This window comes from Oncorhynchus mykiss, chromosome 4 (assembly GCF_057628025.1).
Source record: "Oncorhynchus mykiss isolate SJ-2025 chromosome 4, ASM5762802v1, whole genome shotgun sequence".
NCBI classification, from domain to species: domain Eukaryota; kingdom Metazoa; phylum Chordata; class Actinopteri; order Salmoniformes; family Salmonidae; genus Oncorhynchus; species Oncorhynchus mykiss.
The window spans coordinates 16,126,435-16,147,010 of NC_143025.1; the positions used below are offsets into that span (position 1 = coordinate 16,126,435).

Here is a 20,576-nt window from a genome sequence, read left to right on the forward strand (position 1 = left end):
ACCAAACCAACCAGCCTTTTCATTTGCTGGAAGAAACCATGGCATTGTTCCTGGCTGATACATTTACTTCTATGAAACACATTATAGAAAGACAGCTATAAACCCATACTAGTCAGACATTTTATGACCAAATAATTACCTACATGCTCCTCACTCTGTGGTAAACACGGTCACCCCATTTCTCATCACTTATTATGTCATCATCACCCACCATACAACCCCCAGTGATCTCTGTCTATATACCCCATAACCCATTTTCAGTCCTAAGCCCACCCTCTCCACCCTGACAATGTCACTGGCACGCTGGTTCTCCATCTCAATGGCTCCTCAACGCCAAGTGTGGTAATTTTCCATCACAGACTCTGAACGACCAGCACAACACAGTTCCAATTTAAATGAGGGTGCTCTTTGTTCCATTCGGCAAAGTGGTGCTGAAGCAATGGGGGCACGTTTCAGTTTGCTGCCTGGCAGCCAGGAAGACTTCTGGTTGCACCCTATTGCCTATGTAGTGCACTACTTTTGATCAGGGCCTATGGGCCATAGCCACTAAGGCAGATGTTCTCATGGGACAGGCTTCTTGGAGTAGCTTGTCAGTGGATTGAAGAGGGCGCTCATTTTGTTTTCTGGTGTACTCAAATAAATCGCTCTCCTCTCCTCTCCTCTGCTCTGCTCTCCTCTCCTCTCCTCTCCTCTCCTCTCCTCTCCTCTCCTCTCCTCTCCTCTCCTCTCCTCTCCTCTCCTCTCCGCTATGGTTACAATTGGATGCTGCCCTCAGCATAAGACAATGATGAGGAGACCTCTCATGTTTGGGTATAAGGAACAATAATACTATTATTGCTGAGCATTGAACTTGTTGTCATTATATTGCCTATGGTCCAGGACATTTACACAGTGATGACATCATGTGACATCATGACATCAATTAATGAACAATGGACAATATATGGATCCTACAGCTATCCTAGTTTTGTCTGTTTAGGCATTAGAATTGCATATCTCACATAGTTTCTTCTTGTTATAATTTTCATAATTTTTTCTTCATTACCCACCCTTACTCTTCAAGTCTGCTAACTTAATTGTAAAAGTTCTGAATTGGTTACTTATTTAGTTTAATTATTATTAATTTTATAAATACCTTAATACCAAAAATATGCTGCTTAAGAAATTTCATTTGTAAGGCTGCCACTAGCCGTTATACTACAACCATGTAATTATAGTGCAGGGCGAGGGGAACCGGGGAGGCTAGGGAGTAGGGGGGAAGGGGAATGGTTTATAGAGAGCGTCTTCTGGGTGAGGAGAGACCAATGGGTGGATTTCCCTATGGGTCCTGCTTTTTATTTTACATCCATGGGCTTATCAACACTAAAGATAACGATTACGTTTTAGAAAAACAATGGCAACACTAACTATTCTCTCATGAAATTTGAAAGGGCTAAATACTCCTGTCAAACGTTCCAGCAGTCATAATATTCTAGCAAGAAACCATATAAAAATGCTCCAAGAAACACACAAAATGACGCGCATGGAATAGAGAACCATTTCTGCAAACTGGCTGCTTTTTCATCAGCCCCAAACAAAACTACGGGTGTAATCATAATGATACATAAGAAACTCAAAATCACAGTCCTTGGTAAAGGCATGTTTGGATGACTGAGGTGCCCAAAGTAAACTTCCTGTTACTCAGGCCCAGAAGCTAGGATATGCATATGCATGGTAGTATTGGATAGAGAACACACTAACGTTTTTAAAACTGTTAAAATAATGTCTGTAAGTATAACAGAACAGATTTGGCAGGCGAAACCCAGAGGACAATCCATCCAGGATTTTTTTTTTGTTGTTGAGGTCATTGGATTTTCCAATGCTTTTCTATTGGAAAACCTAATTATTAAGACTCAGACTGCAGTTCCTATGGCTTCCATTAGATGTCAACAGTCTTTCGAAATTGTTGGATGTTTTGTTTTTTGAAAAATGAAGAAGTATTCGTATTCTTTCTAAGTGTCACTCAGGTGGACTCTAGTGTTTTGCAATTTACCGGATGTTGTCAAATCGATCCCGGTAACGGGATTCTAGCCGTAAGGGATCCCTAAGAGGTTTTAAATGTATCCATAATGGAAAGAAAATGGCCTTTATTAATGTGTATGCTCCAAATTCATATGATCCTAAGTTGTATGATTCTCTGAACAGCATGTTGTTGGAATTAACTGAAATCCAGCTGGTTATTGGAACAGACATGAATGCCATTCTGGACATGTGGGACAAATCTAATAAGACCAACTACAATCTACAGGAAACCAAGGTTCTCCAACATGTACTCTCTATTTACAACCTCATTGATGCTTGGTGAGCTCATAGCCCTAAAGCAAAAGAGTACACTTTCTATTCAAACCAGCACAAAACATTCTCCAGAATCGATTTCATACTCTTATCTACTCCTCTATTTAATTTAATCAAGAAAATGGAAATTCAACATATGAGCCTGTCTGATCATCATGCTTATTACGGCCAGATACATATGTCAGAATATCCTAAAAGAGCCACAAGATGGTGCTTTAATGTCACTTACTACAAAATCATATTTTCTGTGAAGAATTTGAAATGGAATTGAATGAATTCATAATGATTAACAAAAATTCAGTTGACGATCCTCAGGTTTTATTAAAGGTTTTATTAAAAACAAAGCAACTGCATTTGCATCTGGGCTGAACAAATCACAATTAAAGAAGATGTCAGAATAGGAAAAGTTGTTAACAACGTTAGAACGTTCTCAACAAACACTTTTTTGAGATCATGTAGTGACTACTCACTTGAAAGTCAAGATAGAACTAAATCTATTGATAAGACAGAGAATATAATTTGCAATCCATCGAGTTAGACTCAACCATTACTTCCATGGTAATCGACCCAGTCATGGGTACTGGCTAACATACTGGCCAACAAGCTATTGAATCTGAATCAGGTGAATTACTATCAGAACCCAAATGAATCAACCAAAGATTCTTCAGTTTCTATAAAGAATTGTACATCTCTGATTGTAAATCCACACCAAGCCAGATCAAGTTTTTTTTTTTAAGAAATAAGAACTCCTCTTCTCTCAACTGTGGAAGCCGGCTTCCTGGGAGTCCAAACCTTTCTCCATGAACTCATGAGGGCATTGGCTAACATGAGTAGGCAAATTACCTGGTTGGGACAGGTTGTAGTGCTAATTTGTTGTTATTTTATTGTTGCTCTTTAATCATTTATTTTTCAATTTTTTTCTTTTTCTTTGTTTTATTTCTTAGTTCAGTTTATTTTAGTACACTTATTTTTCTTAAAACTGCATTGTTGGTTAAGGGCTTGTAAGTAAGCATTTCACTGTAAAGTCGAGACCTGTTGTATTCGGTGCATGTGACACATAAAATATACTTTGATTTGATTATTGAAATCAATTTCAAATGTGACTCGTTTCAGGAAACTAGGCGTATGTCACGCGTTACTACTTCACAGGAGATTCATTTGAAGGTAAACTTTCTTTTAAAATCAAAATGTGTTTTTTGGCAGAAATGCCTTCTTGAACATTTGAACCTTCATGTGCCTTAATAACAAACTTGTATGTCATCTGTAAATACGAATAAAATTGTTAAATTACGTGCCTAGTTCATTTAGCCAGAAAACCTTCCCACTAGCCTTGATTGGCTGAGATAATGAGTGGGCTGGACATACCGAGAGATCGAGTTTTGAAATCAGTGGAATTAGAGTATGGTAGCGAAAAACACCTGTCTCCAGATTACATATTTAAACTAAGGGAGAAGCGTCCAACCATGTATACAGTTAAGATAGCTACATTTTCAGATATTACATGTTTCTAATTTTGTCAGAAAGTTGTTTTCATTTCAAGTGTATTGTTAGCTAGCTAGCTAACGTTGGCTAGCTGGCTAACGTTTCTTGTATTCTCTGTGTAGTAATATTATTCGCATCTCAGAGCCATTTGTATTGCTAGTTATAGCTTAATGTTAGTTAGCTAACATTGAACCTGGTTGGTTAGCTAGCTGCAGATTCATGCAGGGTAATAACGTTGTGAGTTGGGATTATGGTTCATTGTTTAGCCAGCTAGCATGTTTTAACAGAAGACTCCATCCACTATGCAAGTAACCATTTCAAGAGGATGTTCATGATGTCAATGCAACAACTGTTGATAGACGTAGCTGGTAAATTCACTCATGAGTGTGCCAGAGCGCAGAATAACTCGTGAATTTATGAACACTCAACACCCATTGAATATGGCTGGTGTCTGTAAACGGCGGCAAAAAAAGCGTAATTAAATTGTTGCCAGCAGCACAGTTGCAGTCACCAACACTCTGGATAAGATAAAAACAGTCTAACCAGCTCTGCTAGTGTGAGTAAAATGGTCAGAGTGAGCTGTTCTCTCATTTGTGTCTGGAAGTAGCTAACAAGCTAGCTAACGTTAACTAGTTGGCTTGGATGCTTGACTGCTGCTGTTAGGACATAACGCTCGGAAACACCCTACTCCTTGGCCAGGGCATTAAGTGTGCGCTCTGAACGCTCCAAGAGTGAAACGCTCTGAATTTATGAACAGACAATCTGACAGCGCTCTGAGTTTACAGGCGGGGATATAGCTTAAGAGGGTGTGAACGATGCTGAATGGGTGTAGACAAAGAAGAGCTCTCCAGTGGGTGTACCAAAACATTTAAAGGGACTAATTAATATGATATAAATACTACACAGTGCCTTCGGAAAATATTCAGACCCCTTGACTTTTTGTTACATTACAGCTGTATTCTAAAATATATTAAAAAGATTTTAAAAATCATCATCAATCTACACACAATACCCCATAATGACAAAGCGAAAAAAATGTTTTTGCAAATGTATTAAAAATCAAAAACAAAAATACCTTATTTAAATAAGTATGCAGACCCTTTGCCATGAGAGTCGAAATTGAGCTCAAGGCACATAGCTGTCTATGTAAGGTCCCACAGTTGTCTATATAAGGTCCCCGACCCCTCCTGTCTCAGCCTCCAGTATTTATGCTGCAGTGTCGAGGAGGCTAGGGTCAGTCTGTTATATCTGGAGTATTTCTCCTTCCTTATCCGGTGTCCTGTGTGAATTTAAGTATGCTCTCTCCAATTCTCTCTCTATCTTTCTTTCTTTCTCTCTCTCGGAGGACCTGAGCCCTAGGACCATGCCTCAGGACTACCTGTCCTGATGACTCCTTGCTGTCCCTAGTCCACCTGGTCGTGCTGCTGCTCCAGTTTCAACTGTTCTGCCTGCGGCTATAGAACTGACCTGAACTGACTGACCTGACCTGTTCACCGGACGTGCTACCAGTCCCAGACCTGCTGTTTTCAACTCTCTAGAGACAGCAGGAGCGGTAGAGTTACTCTGAATGATCGGCTATGAAAAGCCAACTGACATTTACTCCTGAGGTGCTGACCTGTTGCACCCTCGACAACCACTGGGATTATTATTATTTGACCCTGCTGGTCATCCATGAACATTTGAACATCTTGGCCATGTTCTGTTATAATCTCCACCCGTTACAGGCAGAAGAGGACTGACCAACCCTCCACAGCCTGGTTCCTCTCTAGGTTTCTTCCTAATTTCTGGCCTTTCTAGGGAGTTTTCCCTAGCCACTGTGCTTCTACACCTGCATTGCTTGCTGTTTTGGGTTATAGGCTGGGTTTCTGTACAGTACTTTGTGACATCAGCTGATGTAAGAAGGGCTTTATAAATACATTTGATTGAAATTTGATTGATTGACAGTGCATGTCAGTACAAAAACCAAGCCCTGAGGTTGAAGGAATTGTATGTAGAGCTCCAAGACAGGATTGTGTCAAGGCACAGATCTGGGGAAGGGTACCAGAACATTTCTGCAGTATTGTAGGTCCCCAAGAACACAGTGGCCTCCATCATTCTTAAATGGAAGAAGTTTGGAACCACCAAGACTCTTCCTAGAGCTGGCCACCCGGCCAAGCTGAACAATCGGGAGAAAAGGGGCTTGGTCAGGGAGGTGACCAAGAACCCGATGGTCACTCTGACAGAGCTCTAGAGTTCCTCTGTGGAGATGAGAGACTAGCGTCAGGGACTGGGAGACTAGTCAGGACTGAGGGAAAGATGAACGGAGCATAGTACAGAGAGATCCTTGATGAAAAACTGCTCCAGAGTGCTCAGGACATCAGACTTGGGCGAAGGTTCAACTTCCAACAGGACAAAGACACTAAGCACACAGCCAAGACAAATGTAGGAGTGGCTTCGGGACAAGTCTCTGAATGTCCTTGAGTGGGCCAGCCAGAGCCCGGACTTGAACCAGATCTAACATCACTGGAAAGACCTGAAAATAGCTGTGCAGCAATGCTCCCATTCAAACCTGATAGAGCTTGAGAGGATCTGCAGAGAAGAATGGGAGAAACTCGCCAAATACAGGTGTGCCAAGCTTGTAGCATCATAACCAAGACGACTCGAGGCTGTAATCGCTGCCTAAGGTGCTTCAACAAAGTACTGAGTAAAGCGTCCGAATACTTACAGTACCAGTCAAAAGTTTGGACACACCTACTCATTCAAGGGTTTTTCTTATTTTTACAATTTTCTACATTGTAGAATAATAATGAAGACATACAAACTATTAAATAACACATCATATGTAATCCTGTAATAACCAAAAAAGTGTTTAACAAATCAAAATATATTTCATATTTGAGATTCTTCAAAGTAGCCACCCTTTGCCTTGATTACAGCTTTGCACTGTCACGTTCTGACCATCGTTCGTGTGTGTTTTCCTTGTTTTAGTGTTGGTCAGGACGTGAGCTGGGTGGGCATTCTATGTTGTGTGTCTGGTTTGTCTATTTCTATGTTTGGCCTGATATGGTTCTCAAGGCAGGTGTTAGTCATTGTCTCTGATTGGGAACCAAATTTAGGTAGCCTGTTTTGTGTTGGGTTTTGTGGGTGATTGTGTTTGTGGCACCAGATAGGACTGTTTTGGTTTTTTCACGTTTCTTGTTTTGTAGATTGTTGTACTTTCATCTTTATTAAAGATGCACAAAACTAACCACGCTGCATTTTGGTCCGCCTCTCTTTCCCCAGAAGAAAACCGTTACATGCACACTCTTCAGGTTCTCTCAATCAGCTTCACCTGGAATGCTTTTCCAACGGTCTTGAAGGAGTTCCAACATATGCTGAACACTTGTTGGCTGCTTTTCCTTCACTCTGCGGTCCAACTCATCCCTAACCATCTCAATTGGGATGAGGTCGGGTGATTGTGGAGGCCAGGTCATCTGATACAGCACTCCATCATTCTCCTTCAAGGTCAAACAGCCCTTACACAGCCTGGATGTGCGTTGGGTCATTGTCCTGTTGAAAAACAAATTATAGTCACACTAAGCGCAAACCAGATGGGATGGAGTATCGCTGCAGAATGCTGTGGTAGCCATGCTGGTTAAGTTTGCCTTGAATTCTAAATAAATCACAGATAATGTCACCACAACACCATCAAACCTCCTCCTCCATAACTCACGGTGGGAACCACACATGCAGAGATCATCCGTTCATCTACTCTGCGTCTCACAAAGACACAACGGTTGGAACCAATAATCTCAAATTTGGACTCATCAGACCAAAGGACAGATTTCTACCAGTCTAATGTCCATTGCTCATGTTTTTTGGCCCAAGCAAGTCTCTTCTTATTGGTGTCCTTTAGTGGTGGTTTCTTTGCAGCAATTCCACCATGAAAGCATGATTCACACCGTCACCTCTGAACAGTTGATGTTGAGATGTGTCTGTTACTTGAACTCTGTGATTACATTTATTTGGGCTGCAATTTCTGAGTCTGGTTGGTCTAATTATCTTATCCTCTGCACCAGAGGTAACTCTGGGTCTTCCTTTCCTGTGGCGGGCCTCAAGAGAGGTTTTTGATGGTTTTTGCAACTACACTTGAAGAAACTTCCAAAGTTCTTGAAATGTTCCGCATTGACTGACCTTCATGTCTTAAAGTAATGAAGGACTGTCATTTCTCTTTGCTTATTTGAGCTGTTCTTACCATAATATGAACTTGGTATTTTACCAAATAGGGCCATCTTCTGTATACCACCCCTACCTTGTCACAACACATCTTATTGGCTCAAATGCATTAAGAAGGAAATACATTTTACAAATGAACTTTTAACAAGGCACTCCTGCTGAATGAAATGCATTCATGAAGATGGTTGAGCTACCAAGATGATTGCGCTCAGGTCTGTTCAACGCTGGCCCAACCAATCAGATTCCACTCTTCAAGATTGCTTCGATCACGTGGACTGGGATATGTTCCGCATTGCGGCAAACAACAACATTGACGAATGCGCTGAGTCGGTGAGCGAGTTTATTAGCAAGTGAATCAGCGATGTCGTCCCCACAGCGTCTATTAAAACATCCCCAAACCAGAAACCGTGGATTGATGGCAGCGTTTGCGCAAAACTGAAAGCGCGAACCACTGCTTTTAATCAGGGCAAGGTGACCAGAAACATGACCGAATACAAACAGTGTAGATATTCCCTCCACAAGGCAATCAAACGTCAGTATAGAGACCATGTAGAATGGAAAATCAACGGCTCAGACACAAGATGTATGTGGCAGGGTCTACAGTCAATCACGGACTACAAAAGGAAAACCAGCCCCATCGCGGACCAGGATGTCTTGCCCCCAGACAGACTAAACAACTTCTTTGCTCGCTTTGAGGACAATACAGTGCCATTGACACGGCCCGCTACCAAAACCTGCGGGCTTTCCTTCACTGCAGCCGACGTGAGCAAAACATTTAAATGTGTCAACCCTCACAAGGCTCCAGGCCCAGACGGCATCCCCAGACCATCTGGCTGGTGTGTTTACGGACATGTTCAATCAATCCTTATCCCAGTCTGATGTCCCCACATGCTTCAAGAGGGCTGTTCCCAAGAAAGCTAAGGTAACTGAGCTAAATGACTACCGCCCCGTAGCACTCACTTCCGTCATCATGAAGTGCTTTGAGAGACTAGTCAAGGACCATATCACCTGCACCCTACCTGACAACCTAGACCCACTCCAATTTGCTTACCGCCCCAATAGGTCCACAGACAATGCAATCGCAATCACACTGCACACTGCCCTAACCCATCTGGACAAGAGGAATGTGAGAATGCTGTTCATCGACTACAGCTCAGCATTTAACACCATAGTACCCTCCAAACTCGTCATCAAGCTCGAGACCCTGGCTCTCGACCCCGCCCTGTACAACTGGGTCCTGGACTTCCTGAAGGGCCGCCCCAGGTGGTGAGGGTAGGTAACAACATCTCCACCCCGCTGATCCTCAACACTGAGGCCCCACAAGGGTGCGTTCTCAGCCCTCTCCTGTACTCCCTGTTCGCCCACGACTGCGTGGCCATGCACGCCTCCAACACAAGACGACACTACAGTGGTAGGCTTGATTACCAACAACAACGAGACGGCCTAAAGGGAGGAGGTGAGGGCCCTCGGAGTGTGGTGTCAGGAAAATAACCTCACACTCAACGTCAAGAAAACAAAAGGAGATGATCGTGGACTTCGGGAAACATTTATGTAATAAATGTATCACTAGCCACTTTAAACAATGCCACTTCATATAATGTTTACATACCCTACATTACTCATCTCATGTGGATATACTGTACTCTATACCATCTACTGCATCTTGTCATCTTGATGTAATGTATCACTAGCCACTTTAAACAATGCATCTTTTATATGTTTACATATCCTACGTTACTCCTCTCATATGTATATACGGTACTCTATACATCTTGCCTATGCCGTTCTATACCATTCATATATTTTTTTTATGTACATATTCTTATTAATTCCTTTACACTTGTGTGTATAAGGTAATTGTTGTGGAATTGTTAGGTTAGATTCCTCGTTGGATATTACTGCATTGTTGGAACTAGAAGCACAAGCATTTCGCTACACTCGCATTAACATCTGCTAACCATGTGTATGTGACAAATACAATTTGATTTGAGAGAATGCCAAGAGTGTGCAAAGCTGTCATCAAGACAAAGGATGGCTACTTTTTGTGATGTATTGTTGTCTCTACCTTCTTGACCTTTGTGCTGTTGACTGTGCCCAATAATGTTTGTACCATGTTTTGTGCTGCTACCATGTTGTGTTGCTTCTATGTTGTTGACAACACCATGCTGTGTTGTCATGTGTTGCTGCCTTGCTATGTTGTCATGTGTTGCTATGTTGTTGTCTTAGGTCTCTCTTTATGTAGTGTTGTGTTGTCTCTCTTATTGTGATATGTTTTGTCCTATATTTATATTTAATTTTTTATTTTTTTGGTCCCAGGCCCCCGTCCCCGCAGGAGGCCTTTTACCTTTTGGTAGGCCATCACTGTGAATAATAATTTGTTCTTAACTGACTTGCCTAGTTAAATGAAGGTTAAATAAAATCAAATATATATATATATTTTAAGAATTTCAAATATAAAATATATTTTGATTTCTTTAACACTTTTTTGGTTACTACATGATTCCATATGTGTTATTTCATAGTTTTGATGTATTCACTATTATTCTAAAATGTAGAAAACAGTAAAAAATTAAGAAAAACCCTGGAATGAGTAGACTTTAGACCGCCCCCTCGCCCATACCAGGGACCCTCTGTACACATCAACAACAATCACCCACGAAGCATCGTTAGCCATCGCTCCACAAAAGCGTGCAATGGGAACCACTATTTCAAGGTCTCAGAGCAAGTGACGTCACCGATTGAAACGCCACTAGCTAGCCATTTCACATCCGTTACACTCACCCCCCTTTTGACCTCCTCCTTTTCCGCAGCAACCAGTGATCCGGATCAACAGCATCAACGTAACAGTATAACTTTAGACCATCCCCTCGCCCATACCCGGGCGCGAACCAGGGACCCTCTGCACACATCAACAACAGTCACCCACGAAGCATCGTTACCCATCGCTCCACAAAAGATCCAAACCTTTGACTGGTACTACATGTAATTGTGATATTTCTGTTTTTAATTTTTAATATATTAGCAAACATTTCTAAAAACAAGTTTTTGGTTTGTCATTAAGGGTGTTTTGTGTAGTTTGATGTGGGTAGTTTGAGGGGGGAAAAAATATTTAATCCATTTTAGAATAAGGCTGTAAAGTAACAAAATGTGGGGGGGGGGGGGGGGGGGAATCGAGGGGTCTGAATTATTTCCGATTACACTGTATACCAATCCCCCTGCCACAGAAATAAAAGGCAATACCTGCTCAGTTCCGTTCAGAATAAGTACAAGTAGCAGGCTCGGTGACCCCATCTCACATCTGCAATTTTTATAAGTTCCTGGAGGCCCTGGCCCAGGCTATTCGACAATCAAATAAATTATCAGTCCTAACTGACTTGCCAAAACTAGCTTGTTAACAAGACATTTGTGGAGTGGTTGAAAAACTTTTTAATGACTCCAATGACTCCAACCTAAGTGTATGTAAACTTCCGACTTCAACTGTATGTGTGTTGACTGAATATACCCAAGTGATGTCTGCTAAATGAACGCATTGATGGCGCAGACATATAGCCTCGGCTACTAAGCACAGATAAATAAAAACTCAAAACATGCTGTTCTGTTCTTTTGCAATACATTGTCTTAGTATCATATTTTTTATGACCTTCCTAAACTAAAGCCTTATATGAAGCAGACAATGTCCTCTTGATGCAGTGAGGGGAGCAGAGAAATAAAATGTATTGGCTCTTGGCTGAATGTGAATTCCATCTCAAATAATTTTAAAAAGTATACATGTCCCAACTGTGGATATTATTTTAGACCTATAGGCTTTAGCCAATGTTCTCTGTAGACACACAGGCACAAGCAATTATTGGGGTGGGGTCACACATACCAATGGAGGGTGTGACACCACACAACCAATGCTCCCTGTAGACACACAGGCACAAGCAGTTGGGTGGGGGTTCACACACAACAATGAAGGGTGTGGCACACTATACAACTTAATTTGTTTCTGTCCAAGAGTCTACACTCAGCCACACACCTAAGCCTAGCAAACATAGCCTACTCGAAAAGATGCATTACTTTTCCAAAATAATGTATATGTCATTCAATTAATTTTAAGAACTCCAAATGCAAGTTAAAAAACATATATTATTATTTTTTACTTTGGTTTATTTTGTAAATATTTTCTTAACACTTTCTTAAACTGCATTGGTGGTTAAGGGCTTGTAGGTAAGCATTTCACGGTAAGGTCAACACCTGAAGGGGTGCATCAAATCAGACCAAATTGTATTTGTCACATACACATGGTTAGCAGATGTTCTGCTTGTGCTTCTAGTTTCGACCACGCAGTAATATCTAACAAGTAATCTAACAATTTCACAACAACTACCTTATACACACAAGTGTAAAGGAATTAATAAAAATATGTACATATAAATATATGGATGAGCGAAGGCCATGGGGCATAGGCAAGATGCAGTAGATGGTAAAAAGTACAGTAAATACATATGAGATGAGTAATGTAGGTTATGTAAACACTATATAAAGTGGCATTGTTTAAAGTGACTAGTGATACATTTATTACATCCCATTTTAAATTATTAAAGTGGCTAGAGATTTGAGTCAGTATGTTGGCAGCAACCACTCAATGTTAGTGATGGCTGTTTAACAGTCTGATGGCCTTGTGATAGAAGCTGTTTTTCAGTCTCTCGGTCCCTGCTTTGATTCACCTGTACTGACCTCGCCTTCTGGATGATAGCGGGGTGAACAGGCAGTGGCTCGGGTGGTTGTTGTCCTTCATGATCTTTTTGGCCTTCCTGTGACATCAGGTGATGTAGGTGTCCTGGAGGGCAGGTAATTTGCCCCCGGTGATGCGTTGTGCAGACCTCACTGCCCTCTGGAGAGCCTTACGGTTGTGGGCGGAGCAGTTGCCGTACCAGGCGTTGATACAACCAGACAGGATGCTCTTGATTGTGCATCTGTAAAAGTTTGTGAGTGTTTTTGGTGATAAGCCAAATTTCTTCAGCCTCCTGAGGTTGAAGAGACGCTGTTGTGCCTTCTTCACCACACTGTCTGTGTTGGTGGACCTTTTCAGTTTGTCCGTGATATGTAAGCCGAAGAACTTAAAACTTTCTACCTTCTCCACTACTGTCCCATCGATGTGGATAGGGGGGTGCTCCCTCTGCTCTTTCCTGAAGTCCACGATCATCTCCTTTGTTTTGTTGACGTTGAGTGTGAGGTTATTCTCCTGACACCACACTCCGAGGGCCCTCACCTCCTCCCTGTAGGCTGTCTCGTTGTTGTTGGTAATCAATCCTACCACTGTAGTGTCGTCTGCAAACTTGATGATTGAGTTGGAGGTGCATGGCCACGCAGTCATGGGTGAACAGGGAGTACAAGAGAGGGCTGAGAACGCACCCTTGTGGGGCCTCAGTGTTGATGATCAGTGGGGTGGAGATGTTGTTACCTACCCTCACCACCTGGGGGCGGCCCGTCAAAAAGTCCAGGACACAGTTGTACAGGGCGGGCTTGAGACCCAGGGTCTCGAGCTTGATGACGAGTTTGGAGGGTATTATGGTGTTAAATGCTGAGCTGTAGTCAATGAACAGCATTCTCACATAGGTATTCCTCTTGTCCAGATGGGTGAAGGCAGTGTACAGTGTGATAACGATTGTGTCGTCTGTGGACCTATTGGGGCGGTAAGCAAATTGGAGAGGGTCTAGGGTGTCAGGTAGGGTGGTGGTGATATGATCCTTGACTAGTCTCTCAAAGCACTTCATGATGATGGAAGTGAGTGCTACGGGCGATAGTCATTTAGCTCAGTTACCTTAGCTTTCTTGGGAACAGGAACAATGGTGGCCCTCTTGAAGCATGTGGGAACAGCAGACCAAGATAGGGATTGATTGAATATATCCGTAAACACACCAGCCAGCTGGTCTGCGCATGCTCTGAGGACGCGGCTAGGGATGCCGTCTGGGCCGGCAGCCTTGCGAGGGTTACCAGGTTAAATGTTTTACTCACATTGGCTGCGGTGAAGGAGAGCCCGCAGGTTTTGGTAGCGGGCCATGTCAGTGGCACTGTATTGTCCTCAAAGCGAGCAAAGAAGTTGTTTAGTTTGTCTGGGAACAAGACATCGGTGTCCGCGACGGGGATGATTTTCTTTCTGTAATACGTAATCCGTGATGTAGACCCTGCCATATAGGTCTCGTGTCTGAGCCGTTGAATTGCGACTCTACTTTATCTCTATACTGATGCTTAGCTTGTTTGATTGCCTTGCGGAGGGAATAGCTACAATGTCAGTATTCGGTCATGTTTCCAGTCACCTTGTCATGAATAAAAAGCAGTGGTTTGTTTCATTTTTGTGTGAATGCTGCCATCAATCTACAGTTTCTGGTTGGGGAAGGTTTTAATAGTCACAACATCACCGATGCGCTTGCTAAAAAACTCGCTCACCGAATCAGCGTATACGTCAATGTTGTTGTATGAGGCTTTCCGGAACATATCTCAGTCCACGTGATCAAAGCAATCTTGAAGCGTGGAATCAGATTGGTCGGACCAACGTTGGCCAGACCTGAGCACGGGCGTTTCCTGTTTTAGTTTCTGTCTATAGGCTGGGAGCAACAAAATGGAGTCGTGGTCAGATTTGCCGAAAGGAGGGGGAGGGAGGGCTTTGTATGCGTTGCGGAAGTTAGAGTAGCAATGATCCAGAATGCTGCCATTCCGGGTCGCGTATTCGATATGCTGATAAGGTTTAGGGAGCCTTGTTTTCAGATTAGCTGCCTGGTATTGCAACTGCTCGGCCTACGACCGCAAGGCACTACAGAGGGTAGAGCGTACGGCCCAGTACATCACTGGGGCCAAGCTTCCGGCCATCCTGGATCTCTTTACCAGGTGGTGTCAGGGGAAGGCCCAGACACCCTAGTCAAAGACTCTAGCCACCCTAGTCATAGACGGATCTCTCTGCTACCGTACGGCAAGCGGTACTGGAGTGCCAAGTTTAGGTCCAAAAGTAAACAAGAATTTGTTCTTAACTGACTAAGATAAATAAAGGTTAAAAATGGGTTTCAGTCGTGATTTTACAGCCAAGTAATTTACACTCCTACGAGCAATACTCTTGGTTTGCAGCGGTGAGTCTACAACAAAAATGACTTATGTAGAACAGCTTTAAACACCCCACGCCATAGGACTGCTGAACAGCTAATCAAAGGGCTACCCAGACCCCTCTTTTATGCTGCTGCTATTCTCTATTTATTATCTATGCATAGTCACTTTAACTCTACCTACATGTACATTTTACCTCAATTACCTGAACTACCCAGTGCCCCCGCACATTGACTCTGTACCGGTACCCCCTGTATATAGCCTCACTATTGTTATTTTACTCCTGCTGTTAACTTTTTTTTAACTTTTATTTTCTATGTTTTACTTACCTATATTTTACTTAAACAATTATTTTTCTTAAAACTTCTTAAAGCTTTGTTGGTTAAGGGCTTGTAAGTAAGCAGTTCACTGTAAATTCTACACCTGTTGTATTAGGCGCATGTGACAAATAAAATTGTGTGGTCTTAGTGCCAGCATCTGTTTGTGGTGATAAATAAACAGCCACGAAAAGTATAGCTGAGGACTCTCTAGGCAAGTAGTGTGGCCTGCAGTTTATCACAATATACTCTACTTCAGGCGAGCAAAATCTAGAAACTTCTTTAGATTTTGTGCACCAGCTGTTGTTTACAAATGTGCACAGACCGCCCCCCCCCCCCCCCCTCGTTTTACCGGTGTGTGCTGTTCTATCCTGCCGGTGCAGAGTATATCCCGCTAGCTGAATATCCATGTCGTCATTCAGCCACGATTCCATGAAACATAGGATATTACAGTTTTGATGTCCCGTTGGTAGGATATTCGTGATTGTACCTCGTCTATTTTTTCCCCAATGATTGCACGTTGGCGAGTAATATTGACGGTAACGGCAGCTTTCCTACTCGCCTTCTGCGGGTCCTGACAAGGCATCCGGCTCTTCGTCCTCTGTACTGCGTCGCTTCCTCTTGCGAATAACTGGGATTTCGGCCCTGCCAGGTGTTTGGAGAATATCATGTGAGTCTTGCTTGTTGTTTAAAAAAATCGTTGTCTAGTCTACAGCACTCGTATTTCCTCAACAATGACAAGTACAAGCATTTAAAGACTATAATAGGCTACCCCCCCTATACTGTAGGTAGTAAAACCGAATGAAAAATGAACCTGGTAATCTAATTTAATTTACAGCGGGCCTATGGGTTTAACATTCTGAATGAATAATTATGTTGAACAGAGAAGACGCTTCTTATGAGTTCCGTGAGATGATCCATTACCCAACAAAATAACATCAATTTATTTAGCCTAATTGTTTTTATGACTCTAGACAGTAGACTATTATTCCTATTTCCTGGATGACTGAATAAAAGAAATCATGCCATGAATTAAGAATGATTTATTTTTATTTTCACAATGCAATGCGGCATATTGACAACTCAAATGACTTTGAAAGAGCCTTCACCTACAGAAAGCCCATAGCCGACATAACAAAACAAGATATTACATTCAATATAGTTTAGATAACACCATAATTTAATTGTAACTTAAAAAACAATTCCTGGAATCGAATATAGGCTGCAAAAATCCTACATATTGAGTATAAGCCTACTGAAACTTTTACCAGCCGCACCAGTTTAGGCCTATTGGCCTGCGGATGGCCTATGGCCTGCGGATGGCCTATGGCCTGCGGATGGCCCATGGCCTGCGGATGACCTATGGACTGCAGATGGCCCATGGCCTGCGAATGACCCATGGCCTGCGAATGACCCATGGCCTGCGAATGTTCCATGGCCTGCGAATGACCTATGGCCTGCATCAAGTGCAATTGCGTCAATACCCAAGTTCTCTCTCAACTCTGGGACCACCCACCAGCTGATTTTTTTGGCCCATGCAGGACTCTATAGTGCGAGAGAAGAGAGGCTCTTGGACAGAAGAGAGACTCTTGGACAGAAACATTCACACCTCCAATAACTTACAAAAGGATCGTCTAATAGCTTGGCTAGGTGTGAAAATTCAGTTTAGGCTACGGATAGATGTGGCCGGTCAGTCATCTGAGTGAGGACATAAGTGAGCACTCCTTCTGAATGAATGAATGATTATGGAATGTTACCGAATAGATAACAACAATAGAAAGAAGCATTTGGTGACATCTCGATATACAGCATTTCCCTCACTCCCTCCCTCACAACAACAAATGTGCAAAAGTACCCCAATTAGCGGGAGAGGTGGGGGCATCTTCTTGTTGCGCAAATGTGCTGAAGTTTATAACAGCTGTCAGTCAAAACCCATACAGCACTGTGAACTGGAGAACGGGCTACAACAAAAATAATCATAAATAAAAGCCAGGATATAATATAAAAAAGAGAATGGAGAATGTAACTAGTCACATTTGAATTGAAACGACCAGATTTAACTGAAAATAAACAAATGTCGGCCTTTAGGGAGCGGTGTCCTGCACAGGATGGTTGAGCTAATGTGATTAGCATGATGTTGTAAGCAACAAGAACATTTCCCAGGACATAGACATGTCTTATATGGTCAGAAAGCTTAAATTGCGCTGTTCAATATACCGTAGCTATTACAGTGAAAAAAGACCATGTTATTGTTTGAGGAGAGTGCACAGTTATGTACTTGAAAATGTATCAATTAACCAATTAGGCACATTTGGGCAGACTTGATACAATATTTTGAACAGTAATGCAATGGTTAATTGGCTCCGTCTAAAACTTTGCACATACACTGCTACCATCTAGTGGCCAAAACCTAAATAGGCCTTTCTCTTGCATTTCAAAGATGATGTAAAATAAAATAAAAAATAGGAAACTAAATGTTTTTTCTTCGTATTATCTTTTACCAGATCTAATGTGTTATATTATTCTATATTAATTTCACACTTCCACAAACTTCTTAGTGTTTCCAAACTTCTTAGTGTTAAACAAATCAAAATATATTTTATATGAGTTTCTTCAAATAGCCACCCTTTGCCTTGATAACAGCTTTGCATACTCTTGGCATTCTCTCAACCAGTTTCACCTGGAATGCTTTTCCAACAGTCTTGAAGGAATTCCCACATATACTGAGCACTTGTTGGCTGCTTTTCCTTCACTCTGCGGTCCGACTCATCCCAAACCATCTCAATTTGGTTGAGGTCGGGGGATTGTGGAGGCCAGGTCATCTGATGCAGCACTCCATCACTCTCCTTCTTTGTAAAATAGCCCTTACACAGCCTGGAGGTGTGTTGAGTCATTGTCCTGTTGAAAAACAGACGATAGTTCCACTAAGCCCAAACCAGATGGGATGGAGTATCGCTGCCGAATGCTATGGTAGCCATGCTGGTTAAGTGTGCATTAAATTCTAAATAAATCACAGACAGTGTCACCAGCAAAGCACCTCCACACCATACCACCTCCTCCATGCTTTACAGTGGGAAATACACATGCAGAGATCATCCGCTCTCCCACACCTTGTCTCAGAAAGACACGGCGGTGGGAACTAAAAATCTCAAATTTGTACTCCACACCAAAGGACAAATTTCCCAAGCAAGTCTCTTCTTCTTATTGGTGTCCTTTAGTAGTGGTTTCTTTGCAGCAATTCGACCACGAAGGCCTGATTCACACAGTCTTATCTGAACAGTTGATGTTGAGATGTGTCTGTTGAACTCTGAAGCATTTATTTGGGCTGCAATTTTTGAGGCTGGAAACTCGAATTAACTTATCTTCTGCAGCAGAGGTAACTCTGGGTCTTCAATTCCCGTGGCAGTCCTCATGAGAGCCAGTTTCATCATAGCACTTGAAGGTTTTTGCGACTGCACTTGAAGAAACTTCAAAGTTCTTGAAATATTCCTTATTGCCTGACCATGTCTTAAGGTAGTGATGGACTGTCTTTTCTCTTTGCTAATTTGAGCTGTTCTTGCCATAATATGGACTTGGTCTTTTACCAAATAGGGCTATCTTCTGTATCTTCCTTGTCACAACACAATTGATAGGTTCAAACGCATTAAGAAGGAAATAAATTCCACAAATTCATTTTTAACAAGGCACACACGTTAATTGAAATACATTCCTGGTTGAGAGAATGCCAAGAGTGTTCAAAGCTGTCATCAAGGCAAAGGGTGGCTATTTGAAGAATCTTTTGTTTAACTATTTTTCGGTTACTGTCACGCCCTGATCTGTTTCACCTGTTCCTGTGATTGTCTCCACCCCCTCCAGGTGTTGCTTATTTTCCCCAGTGTATTTATCCCGGTGTTTCGTTTCTCTCTGTGCCAGTTCGTCTTATATGTTAGTCAAGTCAACCAGCGTGTTTTTCCTGTTCTCCTTTTGCTATTCTCTTTTTGATAGTCTTCCCGGTTTTGACCCTTGCCTGTTTCTGGACACTGTACCCATAGTTTTGATGTCTTCACTATTATTTGACAATGTAGAAAATAGCAAAAATAAAGAAACCCTTGAATGAGTAGGTGTTCTAAAACATTTGACCGGTAGTGTATACAGTGCATTTGTAAAGTATTCAGACCCCTGGACTTTTTTCACATTTTGTTATGTTACAGCCTTATTCTAAAATGGATGAAATCATTTTCCCTCCTCATCATTCTACACACAATACCCCATAATGACAAGGCAAAAACAGGTTTTTAGAATGTTTGCCTATTTTTTTTAAAGTATTCACTCTTTACTCAGTACTTTGTTGAAGAACCTTTGGCATCGATTATGGCCTCAATTCTCCTTGGGTATGGCACTACAAGCTTGGCACACCTGTATTCTTCTCTCCAGATCCTCTCACTCGTCAAATATTTCTAGGGACTGGCAACTTTACAGATTCGGTCATTCTCTGGCACGGCATTAGTTTGAAAGACAACATCCTCCTGGTTTTTCCCATGTCATGTTCTGCTCTCTTGACCAGACAAGGTTTTATTTGTTAATCATCCAGCTCTATAACATTCTTGGTGATATTGCGCTAGCTTCCAAGGGGTTGGAGGACAATCCTACATCACTCCCAAAGCACCACTCCCCCTAATCAAAGTATAATAATCACTTTCATATTAGTATTACTCTCTCAACTAACGAAGTTAATCATTCATTGTCCAAGTTATATGTACTGGTACACAGTTCTACAGTAACTATAGTAACCTTGGGGAATCCACAAGAGGTGTGACTGTGAGGTGTTCTATTTCTGACAGGCAGAGGTCAGAGGAGCGCTGGGTCAGTCAGTCTATAGGGTCATCGTGTCAACCACTGTCCACACACACTGTGGGGTTTTTCCACTTCCCACAGATGTGATGGTCGGGATGTGTGCGTGTGTGTTTGTGTGTGCGTACCTGTGGGTCGGACAGGCGGCTCAGGTCTGGGTAGAGGTAGAATTTGATTCCTATGAAGGCTCCCGGTAGGGTAACCCCTCTGATGAGCAGGATACACAGCATGATGTAGGGGAAGGTAGCTGTAAAATACACCACCTGAGGGAACAGGGTTAGGGTTGTACTGTACATACAAACGGCTACGGTATGCACAGTGCAAAACAGTACAGCACCA

At 42.2% G+C, this 20,576-nt stretch overlaps 1 protein-coding gene across 4 annotated transcripts in view; it reads right to left on the reverse strand.

The window, feature by feature from the left end:
- LOC110521389 (sodium- and chloride-dependent GABA transporter 2) overlaps positions 1-20,576 on the reverse strand; it is a 47,764-nt gene that overhangs the window by 7,635 nt on the left and 19,553 nt on the right. For 3 of the 4 annotated variants that reach the window (XM_021598919.3, XM_021598918.3, XM_090231278.1), the window contains exon 7: positions 20,366-20,500. In XM_021598919.3, coding sequence (XP_021454594.1) covers positions 20,366-20,500 — 135 coding nt within the window. Of the gene's footprint in view, positions 1-7,126; positions 7,345-20,365; positions 20,501-20,576 lie in introns of those variants that run through there. The other variant, XM_090231279.1, reaches the window with a different exon arrangement.